Source organism: Aphelocoma coerulescens, unplaced genomic scaffold (assembly GCF_041296385.1).
Source record: "Aphelocoma coerulescens isolate FSJ_1873_10779 unplaced genomic scaffold, UR_Acoe_1.0 HiC_scaffold_116, whole genome shotgun sequence".
In the NCBI taxonomy this organism is placed as follows: domain Eukaryota; kingdom Metazoa; phylum Chordata; class Aves; order Passeriformes; family Corvidae; genus Aphelocoma; species Aphelocoma coerulescens.
In genome coordinates this window covers 760,636-783,915 of record NW_027183474.1, presented here as the reverse complement: position 1 = coordinate 783,915, position 23,280 = coordinate 760,636, and the positions used below count along the sequence as shown (strand labels likewise).

Below are 23,280 nucleotides of genomic sequence, written 5' to 3'. Positions count from 1 at the left end.
GCTCCATTTTGGGTCCATATTGCTCCATTTTGGGTCATTTTTTGCCGATTTTGGGTCATTTCGGGTCCATTTTGGGTCTTTTTTTGCCGATTTCGGGTCATTTTGGGTGATTTTGGGTCATTTCAGGCCCATTTTGCTCCATTTTGCTCCATTTTGCTCCATTTTGGGTCATTTTGGGCCCATTTCGGGTCGGTTTCTCTCCATTTTGGGTCAATTTTGGGTCATTTTGGGTCAATTTTTCTCCATTTTGCTCCATTTTGGGTCCATTTTTTGTCATTTTTGGGTCCATTTCGGGTCCATTTTCCTCCCTTTTGGGTCATTTCGTGCCCATTTTGGGTCATTTTTTGTCAATTTTGGGTCATTTTGGGTCCATTTCGGTTCATTTTTCGTCAATTTTGGGTCATTTTGGGTCCATTTTGGGTCATTTTTCGTCAATTTTGGGTCACTTTGGGTCATTTTTTGTCGATTTTGGGTCATTTCATGCCCATTTTGGGTCATTTTTTGTCAATTTTGGGTCATTTTGGGTCATTTTTTGTCGATTTTAGGTGAATTTGTCTCCCTTTTGCTCCATTTTGGGTCATTTCATGCCCATTTTGGGTCATTTTTTGTCGATTTTGGGTCATTTTGGGTCCATTTTGGGTCATTTTTCGTCAATTTTGGGTCATTTTGGATCATTTTTTGTCGATTTTGGGTCATTTTGGGTCCATTTTGGGTCATTTTTCTGTCAATTTTGGGTCATTTTGGGTCATTTTTTGTCAATTTTGGTCCATTTTGGGTCATTTTGTGCCGATTTTGGGTGATTTCGGGTGATTTCGGGTGATTTTGGCTCCCTTTCCACTCCCCCCGGGCTGACTCGTGCGCCCCTCCCCCGCTCCCAGTTTGCCCCCAGTGCTCCCAGTGCTTCGCGCTGGCTCGGGGCGGCTGCCTCCACTTCCAGTGCTCCCAGTGCCAGCACCAGTTCTGCGCCGGCTGCGGCGCCCAGTTCCACCGGCCCGAGGTGACTGGGAGGGACTGGGAGGGACTGGGAGGGGATTGGGAGGGACTGGGACAAACTGGGAGGGACTGGGAGGGGATGGGAGGGAACTGGGAGGAACTGGGAGGGAACTGGGAAGGGATTGAGAGGGACTGGGAGGGACTGGGAGGGGATTTGGGGTTACTGGTTTATACTGGGAAGGGACTTTGAGGGACTGGGAGGGACTGGGAGGGACTGGGGGGGACTGGGAGGAACTGGGAAGGAACTGGGAGGGAACTGGGAAGGGATTGAGAGGGACTGGGATGGACTGGGAGGGAACTGGGAGGGACTGGGAGGAACTGGGAGGGGATTTGGGTGGACTTTGGGTCATTTTGGGTCATTTCAGGTCAATTCTGTCCAATTTGGGCCAATTTTGGGTCGATTTACCCCAATTTTGGCCACTTTTGGGTCAACCTTGCCCATTTTTGGGCCAATTCGGGCCAATTTTGGCCAATTTTGGGTCATTTTGGGTCATTTGGGCCCATTTCAGTCAATTTTGGCCAATTTTGGGTCGATTTGTCCCATTTAGGGCCAATTTTGGGTTGATTTTGGCCATTTTTGAGTCAATTCACAGCAATTTTGGCCACTTTTGGGTCAAATTGGGCCAATTTTGGGTCAATTTACCCCAATTTGGGTCAATTTTGACCTTTTTTGGGTCATTTCATGCCAATTTTGGGTCAAATTTGGCCAATTTTGGGTCAAATTACACCATTTTTGGTGAATTTTGGGTCAATTTGGGTCAGTTATTCCAATTTAGGGCCAATTTTGGGTCAATTTTGACCATTTTTGAGTCAATTTACACCAATTTTGGTCACTTTTGGGTCAATTTCGGCCAATTTTGGGTCAATTTTGGCCAATTTTGCGCCAATTTGCCAATTTTGGGTCAATTTGGGGCAATTTTGAATCAATTTTGGCCAATTTTGGGTCAATTTACACCATTTTTGGTCCATTTCGGGTCATTTTGGGTCGATTTTGGCCAATTTTGAGTCAATTTTGTCCAATTTTGGCCACTTTTGGGTTAATCTTGACCATTTTGGGGTCAATTTTGGCCAACTTTGGGTCATTTGGGGTCAATTTCAACCATTTTTGGGTCATTTTGTGCCAATTTTGGGTCAATCTACCCAAATTTTGTCCAATTTAGGGCCAATTTGGGTCAATTTTGCCCAATTTGGGGCCAATTTTGGGCCCATTTCAGTCAATTTTGGCCACTTTTGGGTCAATTCACCCCAATTTTGGCCACTTTTGGGTCAATTTTGACTTTTTTTGGGTCATTTCGTGCCAATTTTGGGTCAAATTTGGCCAATTTTGGGTCAATCTACCCAAATTTTGTCCAATTTAGGGTCAATTTGGGTCAATTTTGTCCAATTTAGAGCCAATTTTGGGTCGATTTTGGCCAATTTTGGGTCAATTTACCCCAATTTTGGCCACTTTTAGGTCAACCTTGACCATTTTGGGGTCAATTTTGGCCAATTTTGGCCAATTTTGAGTCAATTCACACCAATTTTGGCCAATTTTGGGTCAATTTCGGCGAATTTTGGGGCAAATTTGGCCAATTTTGGGTCAAATTACACCAATTCTGGTCAATTTTGGGTCAATTTGGGCCAATTTTGTCCAATTTAGGGCCAACTTGGGTCAATTTTTGCTAATTTTGGGTCAATTTTGACCATTTTTGGGTCATTTCGTGCCAATTTTGCGTCAATTTTGGCCAATTTTGGGTCAATCTACCCAAATTTTGTCCAATTTAGGGCCAATTTTGGGTCGATTTTTGTCCAATTTTGGGCCAATTTTTGTCCTTTTCCCGCCCCTCCCCCTCCCGCCCCTCCCCCTCCCCCTCCCCCAGAGCTGCCCCTCCCCCCAGTGCCCCCTGCGGGGGTCCCTGCACGGGCACCACCCCCGGGACTGCCTCTTCTACCTGCGGGACTGGGAGCCCCGGCGGCTGCAGCAGCTGCTACTGGTGGGACTGGGAGGGACTGGGAGGGGATTGGGAGGGGATTGGGAGGGACTGGGAGGGGACTGGGAGGGACTGGGAGGGACTGGGAGGGACTGGGAGGGGACTGGGAGGGACTGGGAGGGACTGGGAGGGATTGGGAGGGACTGGGAGGGGATTGGGAGGGACTGGGAGGGACTGGGAGGGACTGGGAGGGGCTGGGAGGGACTGGGAGGGAACTGGGAGGGGATTGGGAGGGACTGGGAGGGGATTGGGATGGACTGGGAGGGACTGGGAGGGACTGGGAGGGACTGGGAGGGGATTGGGAGGGACTGGGAGGGGATTGGGATGGACTGGGAGGGACTGGGAGGGACTGGGAGGGACTGGGAGGGGATTGGGAGGGACTGGGAGGGGACTGGGAGGGACTGGGAGGGAACTGGGAGGGACTGGGAGGGAACTGGGAGGGACTGGGAGGGACTGGGAGGGACTGGGAGGGACTGGGAGGGGATTAGGGGGGACTGGGAGGGACTGGGAGGGGATTTGGGGTTACTGGTTTGTACTGGTTTGGGGTTTGGGGTTACTGGGAGGCGCCGGGATGTGACTGGTTTGAACTGGTTTAAACTGGGAGGTGCTGGGATGAACTGGGGAGGGGGTTCAGGGTTACTGGGAGGTACTGGGAGGGTGTCACAGGGTTACTGGGATAGACTGGGAGGCACTGGTAGAGCACTGGGAGGGCACTGGGAGGGACTGGGGACTGGGAGGCAACTGGGAGGGACTGGGAGGGAACTGGGAGGGACTAGGAGGGACTGGGAAGGGGGTCCAGGTTTACTGGGATGAACTGGGACGGGGTTGGCTCTTACTGGGAGTTACTGAGAGGATCTGGGAGAGGGCTGGGGGTTACTGGTTTGTACTGGTTTGGGGTTTGGGGTTACTGGGAGGGGACTGGGACGGGGTTCTGGGGTCACTGGGAGGTCACTGGTCCGAACTGGTCGTTACTGGGAGCTCTCCTGGCCCAGGATGGGAACGTCCCCTTCGAGACGGAGCCGCCCCCTGACGCCCCCCCCAACCCCAGTGGTGAGACTGGGAGGGACTGGGAGGGACTGGGAGGGAACTGGGAGGGACTGGGAGGGAACTGGGAGGTCTGAAACCCCAGCTGGGATCCCCCAAAATCCCCATTTTTTCCCCAAAATCCCCAATTTTTCCCCCAATTTTTCCCCCCAAAATCCCCAATTTTTTCCCCACTTTTCCCCAATTTCTCTCCCAATTTTCTCCCCAAAATCCCCAATTTTCCCCCCAAATCCCCATTTTTTTCCCAAATTTTCCCCCCAAAACCTCTAATTTCTCTCCCAATTTTGCCCCCAAAATCCCCAAATTTCCCCCCAAAATCCTCAATTTTTCCCCATTTTTTTCCCCAAATTTTCCCCCAAAATCCCCAATTTTCCCCCTAAAATCCCCAATTGTTCCCCCAAATTTCTCCCCAAAATCCCCGATTTTTCCCCAATTTTTTTCCCTAAAATCCCCAATTTTTCCCCAAAATCACCAATTTCTCTCCCAATTTTCTCCCCAAAAATCCCCAATTTCCCCCCAATTTCCCCCCCAAAATTCCCAATTTTCCCCCCATTTCCCCCCATTTCCCCCCCAATTTCCCCCCAATTCCCCCAATTTCCCCCCCAAAATCCCCAATTTTTCCCCAATTTGTCCCCCCATTTCCCTCATTTTCCCCAATTTCTCTCCCCAATTTCCCCCCCCAAAATCCCCAATTCCCCCCCAAAATCCCCAATTTCCCCCCAATTTTCCCCCAATTTTTCCCCAAAATCCCCAATTTCCCCCAATTTCCCCCTAATTTTTCCCCCATTTCTTCCCCAATTTCCCCCCAAAATCCCCAATTTTCCCCCCAATTTTCCCCAATTTCTTCCCCAATTTCCCCCCCTAAAATCCCCAATTTTCCCCCCATTTTCCCCAATTCTCTCCCCAATTTTCCCCCAAAATCCCCAATTTTTCTCAAAATCCCCAATTTTCCCCCATTTTTCCCCCAATTTCCCCCAAAATCCCCAATTTTCCTCAAAATCCCCAATTTTTCCCCAATTTTTCCCCCAATTTTCCCCCCAAAATCCCCCTATTTTCCCTCTAAAATCCTCCATTTTCCCCCAATTTCCCCAATTTCTTCCCCCAATTTCCCCCCCAAAATCCCCAAATTTCCCCCAAAATCCCCAAATTTCCCCCCAAAATCCCCATTGTTCCCCCCAATTTTCCCCAAAATCCCCAATTTTCCCCCAATTTCCCCCCAAAACCCCAATTTCCCTCATTTTCCCCAATTTCTCTCCCAATTTTCCCCCCCTAAAATCCCCAATTTCCCCCAATTTCCCCCAATTTCCCCCCAAAATCCCCCAATTTCCCCCAATTTCCCCCCAAAATCCCCAATTGTTCCCTCATTTCCCCAATTCTCTCCAATTTTCCCCCCTAAAATCCCCAATTTTCCCCAATTTCCCCCCAATTTCCCACCCCTAAAATCCCCAATTCCCCCCCAATTTTTCCCCAAAATACCCCAATTCTCTCCCAATTTCCCTCTAAAATCCCCAATTTTCCTCCCAATTTCTCCCCACAATCCCCAATTTCACCCTAAAAATTCCCCAATTTCTTCCCCAATTTCCCCCTAAAATCCCCAATTTTCCCCACTTTCCCCAATTTCTCTCCCAATTTCTCCCCAAAATCCCCAATTTTTCCTCAAAATCCCCATTTTTCCTCAAAATCCCCAATTTTCCCCAATTTTTTCCCCAAAATCCCCAATTCCCCCCTAAAATCCCCAATTTTCCCCCCCAAATCCTCCATTTTCCCCCAATTTTCCCCTCAAAATCCCCAAATTTCCCCCAAAATCCCCAATTCCCCCCCTAAAATCCCCAATTTTTCCCCAATTTCCCCCTAAAATCCCCAATTTTCCCCAAAATCCCCGATTTTCCCCAATTTTCCCCCAAAATCCCCATTTTCCCTCTAAAATCCTCCATTTTTCCCCCAATTTTTCCCCAATTTCTCCCCAATTCCCCCCCAAAATCCCCAAATTTCCCCCAAAATCCCCCAATTTTCCCCCCAAAATCCCCAATTCCCCCCTAAAATCCCCAATTTTCCCCCAATTTCTCCAAAATCCCCAATTTTCCCCAATTTTTCCCCCCAATTTCTCCAAAATCCCCAATTTTTCCCCAATTTTTCCCCAATTTTCCCCCAAAATCCCCAATTTCCCCCAATTCTTCCCCAATAACCCCCCCAAAAACCCCAATTTCCCCCAATTTCTCCCCAAAATCCCCAATTTTCCCCTTAAAATCCCCAATTTTTTGCCCCAAAATCCCCAATTTTCCTCAAAATCCCCAATATTTTCCCCAATTTTCCCCCAATTTCCCCCCTAAAATCCCCAATTTCCCCCAATTTCCCCCAATTTTTCCTCAAAATCCCCAATTTCCCCCCAATTTCCCCCCATTTTTCCCCCAATTTCCCCCAACCCCCCAAAAATCCCCCAAATTTCCCCCCCTAAAATCCCCAATTTCCCCCCAATTTCCCCCCAAAATCCCCAATTTCCCCCAATTTTCCCCCTAAAATCCCCAAATTTCCCCCCAAAATCCCCCAATTTCCCCCCAAAATCACCAATTCCCCCCCCAAAATCCCCAATTTCCCCCCAATTTCCCCCCTAAAATCCCCAATTTCCCCCCAATTTCCCCCCAAAATCCCCCAATTGTTCCCCCCAAATTTCTCCCCAAAATCCCCAATTTGTCCCCAATTTCCCCCCAAAAATCCTCAATTTTTCCCCAAAACCTCTCATTTCTCTCCCAATTTTTTCCACAAAATCCCCCAATTTTCCCCCCGTAAAATCCCCCAATTTTCCCCCAATTTTCCCCCAATTCCCCCCAATTTCCCCCCTAAAATCCCCCAATTTTCCCCCCATTTTCCCCAATTTTTCCCCCAATTTTCCCCCTAAAATCCCCAATTTTTCCCCAATTTTCCCCCCAATTTTCCCCCATTTTTCCCCAATTTCTTCCCCCAATTTCCCCCCCCAAAATCCCCAATTTTCCCCCAATTTCCCCCAATTTCCCCCCCAAAATCACCAATTTTCCCCAATTTCCCCCAATTTCCCCCCCAAAATTCCCAATTTTCCCCCATTTTTCCCCCAATTTTCCCCTCAAAATCCCCAATTTTCCCCCCAAAATCCCCATTTTTCCCCCAAATTTCCCCCAAAATCCCCAATTTTTTCCTCAAAATCCCCAATTTTTCCCCCATTTTTCCCCAATTTTTCCCCCAATTTTTCCCCACAAAATCCTCCATTTTTCCCCCAATTTTTCCCCCAAAATCCCCAATTTCCCCCAATTTCTTTCCCAATTTCCCCCCCAATTTCCCCCCAATTTCCCCCCCATTTTCCCCCTAAAATCCCCAATTTTTTCCCCAATTTTTTTCCCCAATTTTCCCCCATTTTTCCCCAATTTCTCCCCCAATTTTCCCCCAAAAATCCCCAATTTTTTCCCCAATTTTTTCCCCCAATTTTCCCCCAAAATCCCCAATTTTTTCCTCAAAATCCCCAATTTTTCCCCCATTTTTTCCCCCAATTTTCCCCCAAAATCCCCAATTTTTCCCCTCAAAATCCCCAATTTTTTCCTCAAAATCCCCAATTTTTTCCCCAATTTTTTTCCCCCAATTTTCCCCCCTAAAATCCCCAATTTTCCCCCAATTTCCCCCAATTTTTCCCCCTAAAATCCCTAATTTTTCCCCCATTTTTCCCCAATTTCCCCCCAATTTTTCCCCAATTTTTTCCCTAAAATCCCCAATTTTGTCCCCAATTTTTCCCCCAATTTTTCCCCCAATTTCCCCCCAATCTCCCCCCAATTCCCCCCAATTTCCCCCCTAAAATCCCCAATTTTTCCCCAATTTTTCCCCAATTTCCCCCCAATTTTTCCCCAATTTCCCCCCAAATTTTCCCCCATTTTTCCCCAATTTCTCCCCCAATTTTCCCCCAAAAATCCCCAATTTTTCGCCAATTTTTCCCCAATTTTTCCCCCAATTTTCCCCCAATTTCCCCCCAATTTCCCCCCAATTTTCCCCCCATTTTCCCCCCATTTTCCCCCCCTAAAATCCCCAATCTCCCCCCAATCCCCCCCCATTTTTCCCTAAAATCCCCATTTTCCCCCAATCCCCCCACTTTTCCCAAACTCCCCGTTTCTCTCCCCAAACCCCTCCCCTCCCCTCCCCCCCCCAGGCCGCTGCCCCGGTGCCGGAGCAGAAGCAGCTCGGGGTCACCCTGAGGGACGAACCCTGCGGCCGCTGCGCCCCAAAGGGCCACGCCGGCCTCTGCCGGTCAGTCGGGGGCACCTGGGGGGCAGGGGTCACCCAGGGGTCACCCAGGGGTCACTCGGGGTCATTTGGGGTCACCCAGGGGTCATTTCGGGGCAGTTTGGGGTCACTCAGGGGCGGTTTGGGGTCATTTGGGGTCACTCAGGGGTCACTCGGGTCATTTTGGGGGTCTGGGGTCACTCAGGGGTCACTCAGGGGTCACTCAGGGGCGGTTTGGGGTCACTCAGGGGTCACTCAGGGGTCACTTGGGTCATTTTGGGGGTCTGGGGTCACTCAGGGGTCAGTTTGGGGGTCTGGGGTCACTCAGGGGTCAGTTTGGGGGTCTGGGGTCCACTCAGGGGTCACTCAGGGGTCACTCGGGGTCATTTGGGGGTCACTCAGGGGTCATTTGGGGTGGTTTGGGGTCAGTCCGGGGTCGTTTGGGGTCAATTTGGGGTCATTTCGGGGCGGTTTGGGGTCACTCAGGGGTCACTCAGGGGTCACCCAGGGGTCACTGGTCACTCACTGGCCATCCCCCCCCCCCTCCCAGCCCCCACTACAGCGAGTACCTGGTGTCCCTCAGGGCTCACTCACTGGTCACTCACTGGTCAGTCAGTGGTCACTCAGTGGTCACTCAGTGGTCACTCACTGGTCACTCAGTGGTCACTCACTGGTCACTCAGTGGTCACTCACTGGTCACTCAGGGGTCACTCACAGCTCACCGGTCACTCACTGGTCACTCACTGGTCACTCAGGGCTCAGTGGTCACTCACTGGTCACTCACTGGTCACTCAGGGCTCAGTGGTCACTCACTGGTCACTCACTGGTCACTCAGGGCGCACTCAGGGCTCAGTGGTCACTCACTGGTCACTCACTGGTCACTCACTGGTCACTCAGTGGTCACTCACTGGTCACTCACTGGTCACTCACTGGTCACTCAGTGGTCACTCACTGGTCACTCACTGGCCATTCCCCCCCCCGCCCAGCCCCCACTACAGCGAGTACCTGGTGTCCCTCAGGGCTCACTCAGTGGTCACTCACTGGTCACTCACTGGTCACTCACAGCTCAGTGCTCACTCAGGGCTCAGTGGTCACTCACTGGTCACTCACTGGTCACTCAGTGGTCACTCAGTGGTCACTCACTGGTCACTCCCCCCCCCGCCCAGCCCCCACTACAGCGAGTACCTGGTGTCCCTCAGGGCTCACTCACTGGTCACTCACTGGTCACTCACTGGTCACTCAGAGCTCAGTGCTCACTCAGTGCTCACTCAGGGCTCACTCAGGGCTCACTCAGGGCTCAGTGGTCACTCACTGGTCACTCAGTGGTCACTCACTGGTCACTCACTGGCCATCCCCCCCCCGCCCAGCCCCCACTACAGCGAGTACCTGGTGTCCCTGATCAACCGCCACGGCCTGGACCCCGCCCGTCTCTATGACCGGGCCGAGCTGCGCGCCGCCGCCGAGCGCCACCTAGCGGCCGGGAGGGCCCGGCGCCGGCCGGGCGAGAGCGAGGCCGAGCTGGAGGCGCGACTGCGCCACCTGCTGGAGGAGGAGGCGCCCGTCAGGCCCCGCCCCCCCGGCCCGCTCCGGACACGCCCACTATGCAAATGAGCCCGCGGGAATATGGGGCGGGGGGATTTTGGGGCGGTTTTGGGGGGGTTTGGGGTTTTTTTGGGTTTTTTTTGAGTCGTTTTCGGGTGGTTTTGGGGGGGGTTTGTGGGGGTTTGCGGTCGTTTTGGGTTTTTTTGAGGAGTTTTTGGGTCGTTTTGGGGTGGTTTTGAGTCATTTTGGGGGGATTTGGGGGGTTTTGGGGTCGTTTTGGGATTTTTTGAGGGGTTTTTTGGGTCGTTTTGGGGTGGTTTTGGGGGGGTTTGGGTCGTTTTGGGGTTTTTTTGAGGGGTTTTTTGGGTCATTTTGGAGGGGGTTTGGGGTCGTTTTGGGTTTTTTTGAGGGGTTTTTTGGGTCGTTTTGGGGTGATTTTGAGGAGTTTTTGGGTCGTTTTGGGGTGGTTTTGAGGGGTTTTGGGGTGGTTTTAGGAGGATTTTGGGGTCAGGGGTCACTCAGGGGTCACTCAGGGGTCACTCAGGGGTCACTCCGGGGTCACTCCGGGGTCGCTGCTGGAGGAGGAGGCGCCCGTCAGGCCCTGCCCCCCCGGCCCGCTCCGGACACGCCCACTATGCAAATGAGCCCGCGGGGGCGGTTTGGGGGGGTTTGGGTGATTTTAGGGGTTTTTTTGGGGTTTTTTTGGGGTGGTTTGGGGGGGGGTTTGGGGTTTTTTGGGTTTTTTTTGGATCGTTTTGGGGTGGTTTTGAGTCATTTTGGGGGGATTTGGGGGGTTTTTGGGTCGTTTTGAGTCATTTTGGGGGGATTTGGGGGGTTTTGGGGTCGTTTTGGGGTGGTTTTCGGTGGGTTTGGGGTCGTTTTAGGGGTTTTTTTGAGGAGTTTTTTGGGTCATTTTGGGGGGATTTGGGGGGGTTTTGGGTCGTTTTGGGTCTTTTTTGAGGAGTTTTTTGGGGTCGTTTTCGGGTGGTTTTGGGGAGGCTTTGGGGGAGTTTGGAGTTTTTAGAGGGGTTTTTGGGTCGTTTTGGGGTGGTTTTTGGGGGGTTTGGGGGGGTTTGGGTCCTTTTTGAGGGGTTTTTGGGTTGTTTTGGGGTGATTTTGAGGGGGTTGGGGGGTTTTTGGGTCGTTTTGGGGTGGTTTTAGGAGGATTTTGGGGGTCTGGGGTCACTTAGGGGTCACTCAGGGGTCGCTGCTGGAGGAGGAGGCGCCCGTCAGGCCCCGCCCCCCCGGCCCGCTCCGGACACGCCCACTATGCAAATGAGCGCCTGCAATATGGGGCGGTTTTGGGTCAGTTTGGGTGATTTTAGGGGTTTTTTTTGGGGTGGTTTTGGGGGGGGTTTGGATGGGTTTGGGGTCGTTTTGGGTCTTTTTGAGGGTTTTTTTGGGTCGTTTTGGGGTGGTTTTGGGGGGGTTTGGGGGGGTTTGGGGTCGTTTTGGGTTTTTTTGAGGGGTTTTTTGGGTCGTTTTGGGGTGGTTTTGAGGGGGTTTTGGGTCGTTTGGGTTTTTTTTGGGTTTTTTTTGAGTCATTTTGGGGTGGTTTTGGGGGGGTTTGCGGTCGTTTTGGGTCTTTTTTGAGGGGTTTTTGGGTCGTTTTGGGTCGTCTTGGGGTGATTTTGAGGGGGTTGGGGGTTTTTTTGGGTCGTTTTGGCGTGGTTTTGAGGGGTTTTGCGGTCATTTTGGGGTTTTTTGGGGTTTTTTTGGGTTTTTTTTGGGGTGGTTTGTAGTCATTTTGGGTCTTTTTGAGGGGTTTTGGGGTCGTTTTGGGGTGGTTTTGAGGGGGTTTGGGGGTTTTGGGGGGGTTTGGGGGGGTTTCCGGTTGTTTTGGGATTTTTTGGGGTTTTTTTTGGGTCGTTTTGGGGTGGTTTTGAGGGGGTTTGGGGTCGTTTTAGGATTTTTTGAGGGATTTTTTGGGTCATTTTGGGGTGGTTTTGGGGTCGTTTTGGGTTTTTTTGAGGGATTTTTTGGGTAGTTTTCGAGTGGTTTTGAGGGATTTTTTGGGTCGTTTTGGGGTGGTTTTGAGGGGTTTTGGGGTCGTTTTGGGTTTTTTTGAGGAGTTTTTTGGGTCGTTTTCGGGTGGTTTTGGGGGGGGTTTGGGGTCGTTTGGGGTTTTTTTGAGGGGTTTTTTGGGTCGTTTTCGGTCTTTTTTGAGGGGTTTTGGGGTCGTTTTGGGGGGATCTGGGGGGGTTTGGGGTCGTTTTGGGTCTTTTTTGAGGGATTTTTTGGGTCATTTTGGGGTGGTTTTGAGGGGGTTTGGGGTCATTTTAGGATTTTTTGGGTTTTTTTCTGGGTCGTTTTGGGGTGGTTTTGAGGGGTTTTGGGGGTTTTTGGGTCGTTTTGCGTTTTTTTGAGGAGTTTTTTGGGTCGTTTTCGGGTGGTTTTGAGGGGTTTTTGGGTCGTTTTGGGGACGTTTTGGGTGGGTTTCGGGTCGTTTTAGGATTTTTTGGGGGTTTTTTTGGGTCATTTTCGGGTGATTTTGGGGGCACTTTGGCGTCTTTTTGGGGGGGTTTGGGATCATTTTAGGAGGATTTTGGGGGTCAGGGGTCACTCAGGGGTCACTCAGGGGTCATTTAGGGGCAGTTTGGGGTGATTTTGAGGGGTTTTGGGTCACTTTGGGGTCATTCAAGGGTCACTTGTGGGTCATTTTGGAGGTCTGAGGTCACTCAGGTCGTTTTGGGGGGGTTTGGGGTCATTTTAGGAGGATTTTGGGGGTCTGGGGTCACTCAGGGGTCACTTTGGGGTCATTTTGGGGGTCTGGGGTCACTTTGGGGTCACTCCGGGGTCACTCAAGCAGCCGCTATGCAAATGAGCTTCCATATAAGGCAAAAATGACCAAAAAAGGGGAAAACGCCCCAAAACGGTAAAAAAATCCATTTAAAGAGGGGGAGGGGGCGGGGCTGAGGCGCTTTATGCAAATGAGGGCCGTGAAGGTGATTAATGAATGCAAATGAAGCTTGTACGGGGAGGGGCCACGCCCCTTTTTATGCAAATAAAGCTGTGGGGTCACTGCCGGGAGAGCCACGCCTCTTATGCTAATGAGCCCCAAAATGCCCCAAATTCACCCCGAAATCCCCCAAATTCACCCCAAAATCCACCTGGGAGCCCCAAAATGCCCCAAATTCACCCCAAAATGCCCCAAATTCAGCCCAAAATCCACCCGGGAGCCCCAAAATCCCCCAAATTCACCCCAAAATCCACCCGGGAGCCCCAAAATCCCCCAAATTCACCCCAAAATCCCCCAAATTCAGCCCAAAATGCCTCAAATTCACCCCAAAATCCACCCGGGAGCCCCAAAATGCCCCAAATTCACCCCAAAATCCCCCAAATTCACCCCAAAATGCCCCAAATTCACCCCAAAATCCACCCGGGAGCCCCAAAATGCCCCAAATTCACCCCAAAATCCACCTGGGAGCCCCAAAATCCCTCAAATTCACCCCAAAATCCCCCAAATTCAGCCCAAAATCCCCCAAATTCACCCCAAAATCCCCCAAATTTACCCCAAAATCCCTCAAATTCACCCCAAAATCCCCCAAATTCAGCCCAAAATCCACCTGGGAGCCCCAAAATCCCCCAAATTCACCCCAAAATCCACCTGGGAGTCCCAAAATTCACTCAGGAGCCCCCAAATGCCCCAAATTCACCCCAAAATCCCCCAAATTCACCCCAAATTCACCCCAAAATCTACCCGGGAGTCCCAAAATCCCTCAAATTCACCCCAAAATCCCCCAAATTCACCCCGAAATCCCCCAAATTCACCCCAAAATGCCCCAAAATTCACCCCGAAATCCCCCAAATTCAGCCCAAAATCCACCCGGGAGCCCCAAAATCCCCCAAATTCACCCCAAAATGCCCCAAATTCACCCCAAAATCCACCCGGGAGCCCCAAAATGCCCCAAATTCATCCCAAAATCCACCTGGGAGTCCCAAAATGCCCCAAATTCATCCCAAAATCCACTCAGGAGCCCCAAAATCCCCCAAATTCGCCCCAAAATCACCCAAATTCACCCCAAAATCCCACCTGGGAACCCCAAAATCCCCCAAATTCACCCCAAAATCCACCTGGGAGTCCCAAAATCCACTCAGGAGCCCAAAAATGTCCCAAATTCACCCCAAAATCCCCCAAATTCACCCCAAAATCCCCCAAATTCAGCCCAAAATCCACCTGGGAGCCCCAAAATCCCCCAAATTCACCCCAAAATCCCTCAAATTCAGCCCAAAATTCACCTGGGAGTCCCAAAATTCACTCAGGAGCCCCCAAATGCCCCAAATTCACCCCAAAATCCCCCAAATTCACCCCAAAATCTACCCGGGAGTCCCAAAATCCCTCAAATTCAGCCCAAAATCCCCCAAATTCACCCCAAAATGCCCCAAATTCACCCCAAAATGCCCCAAAATTCACCCCAAAATCCCCCAAATTCACCCCAAATTCACCCCAAAATCCACCTGGGAGCCCCAAAATCCACTCAGGAGCCCCAAAATACCCCAAATTCACCCCAAAATCCACCCGGGAGTCCCAAAATCCCCCAAATTCAGCCCAAAATCCACCTGGACCCCCCAAAACCCCTCAGGGACCCCCCAAAAACCTCAAATTCCTTCAAACCCCCCAAAATCCACCCAGACCACCCCAAAACCCCTCAAATCTCCCCCAAATCCCCCCCAAAACCCCTCAGGGGACCCCCCAAAACTCCTCAAATCCCCCCAAAAATCCCTCAAAATCCCCCAAAATTCACCCCAAAACCCCACCCAGACCCCCCCAAAACCCCTCAGGGATCCCCAAAATTCCCCCAAATTCCCCCCAAATTCTCCCCAAATCCCCCTCAAATCCCCCCAAAACCCACCCTGGACCCCCCCAAAACCCCTCAAATCTCCCCCAAAATCCCCCAAATCCACCCCAAAACCCCACCCGAACCCCCCAAAACCTCTCAGGGACCCCCAAATTCCCCTCAAATCCCCCCAAAATCCACCCGGGGCCCCCCTAAAACCCCTCAAATTACCCCCAAAACCCCTCAATTCCCCCCAAACCCTCTCAATCCCCCCCAAATTTCCCCAAATTCCCTCAAATTTCCCCCAAATCTGCCCAAATCCTCCTCAGGGACTGCCCAAAACTCCTCAAATCCCCCCCAAAATCCCCCAAAATCCCCCCAAATCCCCTCAGGGACCCCCCAAAACCCCTCAAATTTTCCCCAAAACCCCTCAAATTTCCCCCCAAACCCCTCAAATCTCTCCAAAAACCCCTCAGGGACTCCCCAAAACTCCTCAAATCCCCCCAAAAATCCCTCAAAATCCCCCAAATCCACCCCAAAACCTCCCGGGACCCCCCAAAACCCCTCAGGGACCCCCCCAAAACCCCTCAAATCCCCCCAAAATCCACCCGGGACCCCCCTAAAACCCCTCAAATTCCCCCCAAAACCCCTCAATTCCCCCCAAATTTCCCCCAAACCCCTCAAATTCCCCCCAAATTCCCTCAAATTTCCCCCAAATCCCCCTCAGGGACTCCCCAAAACTCCTCAAATCCCCCCAAAAATCCCTCATGATCCCCCAAAATCCACCCCAAAACCCCACCCGGACCCCCCAAAATCCCTCAGAGACCCCCAAATTTTCCCCAAAACCCCTCAAATCCCCCCCAAAATCCACCGGGACCCCCCTAAAACCCCTCAGGGATCCCCCAAAAATCCCCCGGAACCCCCAAATTCCCCTCAAATCCCCCCAAAATCCACCCGGGACCCCCCTAAAACCCCTCAAATTCCCCCCAAAACCCCTCAATTCCCCCCAAATTTCCCCCAAACCCCTCAAATCTCCCCAAATCCCCCTCAGGGACTCCCCAAAACTCCTCAAATCCCCCCAAAAATCCCTCAAAATCCCCCAAATCCACCCCAAAACCCCCCGGGACCCCCCAAAACCCCTCAGGGACCCTCAAAACTCCTCAAATTACCCCCAAACCCCCTCAATTCCCCCCAAAACCCTCAATCCCCCCCAAATTTCCCCCAAACCCCTCAAATTTCCCCCAAATTCCCTCAAATTTCCCCCAAATCCCCCTCAGGGACCCCCCAAAACTCCTCAAATCCCCCCAAAAATCCCTCAAAATCCCCCAAATCCACCCCAAAACCCACCCGGACCCTCAAAAACCCCTCAGGGATCCCCCAAAAATCCCCCGGGACCCCCAAAATCCCCTCAAATCCCCCCAAAACCCCTCAATTCCCCCCAAAAACCCTCAATCCCCCCCAAATTCCCCCCAAACCCCTCAAATTCCCTCAAATCTCCCCAAATCCCCCTCAGGGACTCCCCAAAACTCCTGAAATCCCCCCTAAAATCCCTCAAAATCCCCCAAATCCACCCCAAAACCCCACCCGGACCCCCCAAAACCCCTCAGGGACCCCCAAAACTCCTCAAATCCACCCCAAAACCCCTCAATTCCCCCCAAAACCCCTCAATTCCCCCCAAATTTCCCCCAAACCCCTCAAATTCCCCCCAAATTCCCTCAAATCTCCCCAAATCCCCCTCAGGGACCCCCCAAAACTCCTCAAATCCCCCCAAAAATCCCTCAAAATCCCCCAAATCCACCCCAAAATCCACCCGGGACCCCCCTAAAACCCCTCAAATTCCCCCCCAAACCCCTCAATTCCCCCCAAATTTCCCCCAAACCCCTCAAATTTCCCCCAAATTCCCTCAAATTTCCCCCAAATCCCCCCCAAAAACCCCCCCGGGACCCCCCAAACCTCCCCCGGTCCCTCCCGGCCGCCATTTTCCTCCTCCCTCACCACCTTCCTCCCCTCACGTTTGCCGCGCTCTGATTGGCCGAGCGCCGTGAGGCACCCGGCGCTCCCATTGGCTGGGCGCTTCCCGCCTCTTCCCAAGCTCTTCGCCGATTGGTCAGCGCTTGTCGCCGAGGGGAGAGAAGCGCGCTGATTGGTTGGACGGGGAAAAGGCGGGAAAAAGAGGGGTGGGGAAAAGGGAGGGGCGTCCTGAGGCGAGCGGCCCGGTGATTGGCTGGAAGGAGGGAAAGGGGGCGGGGCGACCGAGGTTATATAAGGGGCGGCGCGGCGCCGTCGGGCTCAGTCCGGCTGTGGCGGCGGTCGAGGCGCGGCGCTTCCGGCGGAGGCGGCGGCGGTTTAATCGACTAATTGCTCCATTTAATTAACTTAATTAACTTAATTAGTGGCGGGGGCTCGCGCCGAGCGTTTACGGCGCTAATTAAGGCGCTAATTAGCGCCGCGGAGGGTTTGGTGGAGGCGATTCGGGACTGGTTGAAACTCGGAAATCCGGGGAGGGGCGTGAGGGTTCAAAGCCGGTTTTAATTTCATTTAATCCCTCGTTTAATTGCTTAAGTAGTTTAATTAGTTGATCGGTTAATTAGTTTTACTCGCGGGGTTTCGCCGCGCTTTTTGTTCTTTTTTTTGAGGCGCCTCGGGCGTTTCCTGAGGGATTTTAGGGTTAAAAATCGCTTTTTTAAAACTCGGTTTTAGCCCGAATTTACCTGAATTGCCTCACGTTTATTCAACTTTAAGCAATTTTTACCTCGGGCTTTTTAATTTTAATTAAATTCGGGCCGTTTTGTCCCCCTTTGGGGCCAAAGTTGCGGTCGAAGCGTTTTAATTCCATCAATTCCCGCCTAAATTAACGAACTCGGACCCAATTAAGCTTTAAACTTAATTAAAATTCCTTTAATTTATTGGTATTTAAATCCAATTGTTCGCTCCAAAATTTATTCACTTTTGGAGCTTTTTGAGGCGGTTTCGGGTCTTTTTTTGAAGCATTTTCTTGCTTTTTCTGCCGCTTGGGGTTGAAATAATTTAAGTGCTGCCTTAATTTATTCTAATTTATTCATATTTATTCAGAGTTATTAAAGTTAACGGATTTGGTTGATATTTAGAGGGGTTTCGGATCAGGTTTTTGGGTCCGGAATTCCCTTTTTTAGGATTTTCTATTAATTGTTAACTTAAGTAGAATTAATTTAATTAATGTTCTATTTATTAACTATTTATTTAATTTATTAAATATTAATTAAAACGAGTTTTTAACGCTTAAAACTGAATTTTAATTAAATTTTAAAGGGTTTTTTTGGGTGCTTTTCCAGGGCTTTTCTGAGGCATTTTTTGGGGCCAAACCCCCCTTTTCCCTAAATAATTAAAAAAACTGTTCTTTAATTAACTTTAATTAAATTTAATAATTTTAATTAAATTTATTCTTTTTAATTAAACTTAATAATTTTAATTAAATTTAATAATTTTCATTAAATTTAATAATTTTAATTACATTTAGTGTTTTAATTAAATTTATGGGTCTCTTTTAAAACCCACTTCGCAAACACCTCGTAACTTAAAATCAAATTTTAATTAAATTTTAATTAATCCTTAATTAACTTTCGTGCCCTTTCCCGAGGCGCCTTAAACCCAAAAATTTAAATATAATTTAAATATTGCTTATCGTTTTTTTTATTAATTTTATTGACGTTTTAGGCGGTTTTTGGTTAAATTTTTGAGCCCTTTTGTGGCTTTTAAGCGTCGATTCGAATCCACTTTAATTTATGCAAATACATGCAAATTAGCGCCAATATATGCAAATTTATGTAAATTTTATGTAAATTTATGTGAATTTAAAATCGATTTTGGTGCCACTTTTCAGCCGATTTCCCCTCGTTTCTGACACTTCCGATTTGCCCAAAATCGCCTTTTTTCCACCCGGTTTTCCCCCCTCCCGCAACAAAAAAAAAATCTAAAAAAATTTTTTTTGGGGGGAAAAAAAAAAAAAAACCAACCCAAATTTATTCAGATTTATTTAAATTTATTCAAATCGAGCTTCCGGAATGTTCTACTACCCCGAGGTGCTGCGGCGCCACAGCGGCTGCTTCGGCACCATCTGGTGAGGGCCCTTTTGGGGCCAATTCCGGGGATTTTGGGGCTTTTCGGGGCGGTTTGGGAGGATTTGGGGTGGATTTTGGGGGGATTCGGGAAGATTTTGGGGGGATTTTGGGGCGTTTTGGGCGGATTTGGGGCATTTTGGGGGGATTTTGGGTGGATTTGGGGTGGATTTTGGGGTGTTTTGGGCGGATTTTGGGTGGATTTTGGGGCGTTTTTTGGGGCGTTTTGGGGCGTTTTGGGGGGATTTTGGGTGGATTTTGGGGTGGATTTTGGGGCGTTTCGGGTGGATTTTGGGGCGTTTTGGGTGGATTTGGGGCCATTTTGGGTGGATTTTGGGGCATTTTGGGGCGTTTCGGGTGGATTTTAGGGTGTTTTGGGCGGATTTGGGGCGTTTTGGGTGGATTTGGGGGGATTTTGGGGCGTTTTGGGGGGATTTTGGGGTGGATTTTTGGTGGATTTTGGGTGGAATTTGGGGTGGATTTTGGGGGGGGTTTTGGGGCATTTTAGGTGAATTGGGGGGATTTCAGGTGGATTTTGGGGCGCTTTGGGTGGATTTTGGGGCGTTTTGGGTGGATTTTGGGGCGTTTTGGGCGGATTTGGGGCGTTTTGGGTGGATTTGGGGGGATTTTGGGGCGTTTTGGGCGGATTTTGGGGCATTTTGGGTGGATTTTGGGGTGTTTTGGGCAGATTTTGGGGCGTTTTGGGCGGATTTGGGGCATTTTGGGGGGATTTTGGGTGGATTTGGGGGGATTTTGGGGCGTTTCGGGCGGATTTTGGGTGGATTTTGGGGTGTTTTTTGGGGCGTTTTGGGCGGATTTGGGGCGTTTTGGATGGATTTTGGGGCGTTTTGGGCGGATTTTGGGGGGATTTTTGGTGTATTTGGGAAGATTTTGGGGTGGATTTTGGGGTGGATTTTGGGGCGTTTTGGGCGGATTTGGGGCATTTTGGGTGGATTTTGGGTGGATTTTGGGGCATTTTGGCTGGATTTGGGGCGTTTTGGACTGAATTTGGGGTGGATTTTGGGGCACTTTAGGTGAATTTGGGGCGTTTTGGGGGGATTTTGGGGTGGATTTTGGGTGGGTTTGGGGGCATTTTAGGGGAATTTGGGGCATTTTGGGGGGATTTTGGGGCGTTTTTTGGGGCATTTTGGGTGGATTTGGGGCATTTTGGGTGAATTTTGGGGTGGGTTTTGGGGCGTTTTGGGTGGATTTTGGGGTGGATTTTGGGGCGTTTTGGGCGGATTTGGGGCGTTTTGGGTGGATTTTGGGGGGATTTTGGGGCGTTTTGGGCGGATTTGGGGTGGATTTGGGTGGATTTTGGGCATTTTAGGGGAATTTGGGGCATTTTGGGTGGATTTTGGGTGGATTTTGGGGCGTTTTTTGGGGCATTTTGGGTGGATTTTGGGGTGGATTTTGGGGCATTTTGGACAGAATTTGGGGTGGATTTTGGGGCACTTTAGGTGAATTTGGGGCGTTTTGGGGGGATTTTGGGGCATTTTGGGGCGCTTTGGGTGGATTTTGGGGTGGATTTTGGGGCATTTTGGGGGGATTTGGGTGGATTTTGGGACATTTTGGGTGGATTTGGGGGTGGATTTAGGGCGGGTTTGGGGGCATTTTAGGTGAATTTGGGGCGTTTTGGGGGGATTTTGGGGCGTTTTGGGTGGATTTTGGGTCATTTCAGGTGGATTTGGGGTGGATTTTGGGTGAATTTGGGGCATTTCAGGTGGATTTGGGCTCATTTTGGGGCATCTTGGGTGGATTTTGGGACATTGGGGTGGATTTTGGGGCATTTTGGGGCATTTCAGGTGGATTTTGGGGCGTTTGGGGCGGATTTGGGGCGTTTTGGGGGGATTTTGGGGTGGATTTTGGGGCATTTTAGGTGAATTTGGGGCGTTTTGGGTGGATTTTGGGGCGTTTTGGGTGGATTTGGGGCATTTTGGGGGCATTTGGGGGCGCATTTTGGGGTGGGTTTTGGGGCATTTTAGGTGGATTTTGGGGCAATTTTGGGGCATTTTAGGTGAATTTGGGGTGTTTTGGGGTGGATTTGGGCGTTTATGGGGGGATTTTGGGGTGGGTTTTGGGGGATTTTAGGTGGATTTTGGGGCATTTTGGGTGGATTTTGGGGCATTTTGGGGCGTTTCGGGTGGATTTTGGGGCATTTTAGGTGAATTTGGGGCGTTTTGGGTGGATTTTGGGGCATTTTAGGTGAATTTGGGGCGTTTTGGGTGGACTTTGGGGCGTTTTGGGGTGGATTTGGGGGGATTTTGGGGCGTTTTGGGGGGATTTTGGGGTGGATTTTGGGGCATTTCAGGTGGATTTTGGGTCATTTTGGGTGGATTTTGGGTGGATTTTGGATCATTTTGGATCATTTCGGGTGAATTTTGGTCATTTTGGGTGGATTTTGGATCATTTTGGGTGAATTTTGGGTCATTTTGGGTGCATTTGGGGTGGATTTTGGGGCATTTTGGGGAATTTTCCAGGCTGGCAGCCACCTGCCACTCGCGGCTGCTCCGCCGGGAGTACCTGGGCGTCAACGTCCCCCACACCTGGTAAGGGCCCCAAAACCCCAAAAACCGCCCCAAAAACCGCCCCAAAAACCCTCAAACCCACCCCAAAATCCTCGATTTCACCTCCAAAAACCCCAAATTCCCCTCAAAAACCCCAAAAAGCCCCAAATTCACCCCAAAAATCCAAAATGGCGGCCTGAGCGAATCCCCCCAAAACCCCCCAAAAACCACCCCAAAACCACCTCAAACCGACCCCAAACCCCTCAAAATTACCCCAAAAATCCAAAATCCTCAATTTCCCCTCAAAAAACCCCAAGTTCCCCTCAAAAAACGCAAATTCCCCTCAAAATACCCAAAAAGCCCCAAATTCACCCCAAAAATCCAAAATGGCGGCCTGAGGCGGGGCTGGCTGTCCCTGAGGGGAACTCCCCAAATAAACCCCCAAAATCGACCCAAAACCATCTTAAATGACCCCAAAACCCCCCAAAATCACCTCAAAAGATCCCAAAATCTTCAATTTCCCCTCACAAACCCCAACTTCCCCTCAAAAACCCCAAATTCCCCTCAAAAAACCCAAAAAGCCCCAAATTCACCCCAAAAATCCAAAATGGCGGCCTGAGGCGGGGCTGGCTGTCCCTGAGGGGAACCCCCCAAAAAAACCCCCAAAACCGCCCCAAAACCACCTCAAACTGACCCAAAACCCCTCAAAATCACCCCAAAAAAACCCAAAATCCTCAATTTCACCTCCAAAAACCCCAAATTCCCCTCAAAAAACCCAAAAACCCCCAAATTCACCCCAAAAATCCAAAATGGCGGCCTGAGGCCGGGCTGGCTGTCCCTGAGGGGAACCCCCCAAAAAACCCCAAAAATCGACCCAAAATCACCTCAAAACCAACCCCAAATCCCTCAAAATCACCCCAAAAAACCCAAAATCCTCAATTTCACCTCAAAAAAACCCAAATTCCCCTCAAAAACCCCAAATTCACCCCAAATTCACCCCAAAAATCCAAAATGGCGCCCTGAGAGAAACCCCCCAAACCCCCCCCAAAAAACCACCTCAAACCGCCCCAAAACCCCCCAAAATCACCCCAAAAACCCCCAAAACCCCCCCAAAAAACTCCAATTTCTGCTCAAAACCCCCAAATTCCCTCAAAAAACCCCAAATTCCCCTCAAAAAAACCCAAAAAGCCCCAAATTCACCCCAAAAATCCAAAATGGCGCCCTGAGAGAAACCCCCCAACCCCCCCCAAAAAAACCACCCCAAACCACCCCAAAACCCCCCAAAATCACCCCAAAACCCCCCAAACCCCTCATTTCCACCCCAAAACCCCCAAACTCCCCCCCAAAAAAACCCCAAAACCCCCCGAATTCGCCCCAAACCGGCCACTTCCGGGTTCTCCTTGGCCCCGCCCAGCGCCGCCGTCACCTCGTTCGTGATTGGCCGAGGCGGTTGGGAAGTCCCGCCCCCTCCCGCCGGGGCCCCGCCCCCTCGCTGCTCGCTCTACCTGGGGGCGTTGCTGCAGTTGGGTCTCGCGAGAGTTTACGGGAGGCAGTGCCGCAGCCTGCTCGGTAGGGGGCGCCAGCCGCGAGATTATGCTAATGAGCCGCGAGGGGGGCGGGGTTATGGTAATGAGAGGTGGGGAGGGGCGGGTTTTTTGGGGGGTTTTGGGGGGGATTTTGGGGGATTTTTGGGGGTTTTTGGGGGTTTTCGGGGATTTTGGGTGGATTTGGGTGGGTTTGGGGGAGATTTGGGGGATTTTTGGGAGGTTTTGGGGTGGAATTTGGGGGATTTTTGGGGGAGTTTGGGGGATTTTGGGTGGATTTTGGGGGGATTTTGGGGGGATTTTGGGGGGAAAATGGGGATTTTTGGGGGGTTTTGGGGGGATTTGGGGGGATTTGGGGGATTTTTGGGGGGATTTGGGGTATTTTGGGAGGGTTTTGGGTGGATTTTGGGTGGATTTAGGGGGAATTTAGGGGGGATTTTGGGGGATTTTGGCTGGATTTTGGGGATTTTGGGGGGATTTGGGGTGGATTTGGGGGAGATTTTGGGTGGAAAATGAGAATTTTGGGGGTGATTTTGGGGAGGTTTGGGGGATTTTGGGTGGATTTGGGG

At 50.6% G+C, this 23,280-nt stretch overlaps 1 protein-coding gene across 1 annotated transcript in view; it reads left to right on the top strand.

Annotated features, from left to right (window-relative positions):
• Nucleotides 1–9,859, top strand: part of LOC138100586 (E3 ubiquitin-protein ligase RNF31-like) — a 49,581-nt gene extending 39,722 nt beyond the window's left edge. The window contains exons 16-20 of the mRNA XM_068998459.1: nucleotides 879–997; nucleotides 2,853–2,966; nucleotides 3,956–4,078; nucleotides 8,173–8,270; nucleotides 9,614–9,859. Coding sequence (XP_068854560.1) covers nucleotides 879–997; nucleotides 2,853–2,966; nucleotides 3,956–4,078; nucleotides 8,173–8,270; nucleotides 9,614–9,857 — 698 coding nt within the window. The 3' untranslated portion in view covers nucleotides 9,858–9,859. The remainder of the gene's footprint in view (nucleotides 1–878; nucleotides 998–2,852; nucleotides 2,967–3,955; nucleotides 4,079–8,172; nucleotides 8,271–9,613) is intronic.
• Nucleotides 9,860–23,280: the final 13,421 nt, after the last annotated feature.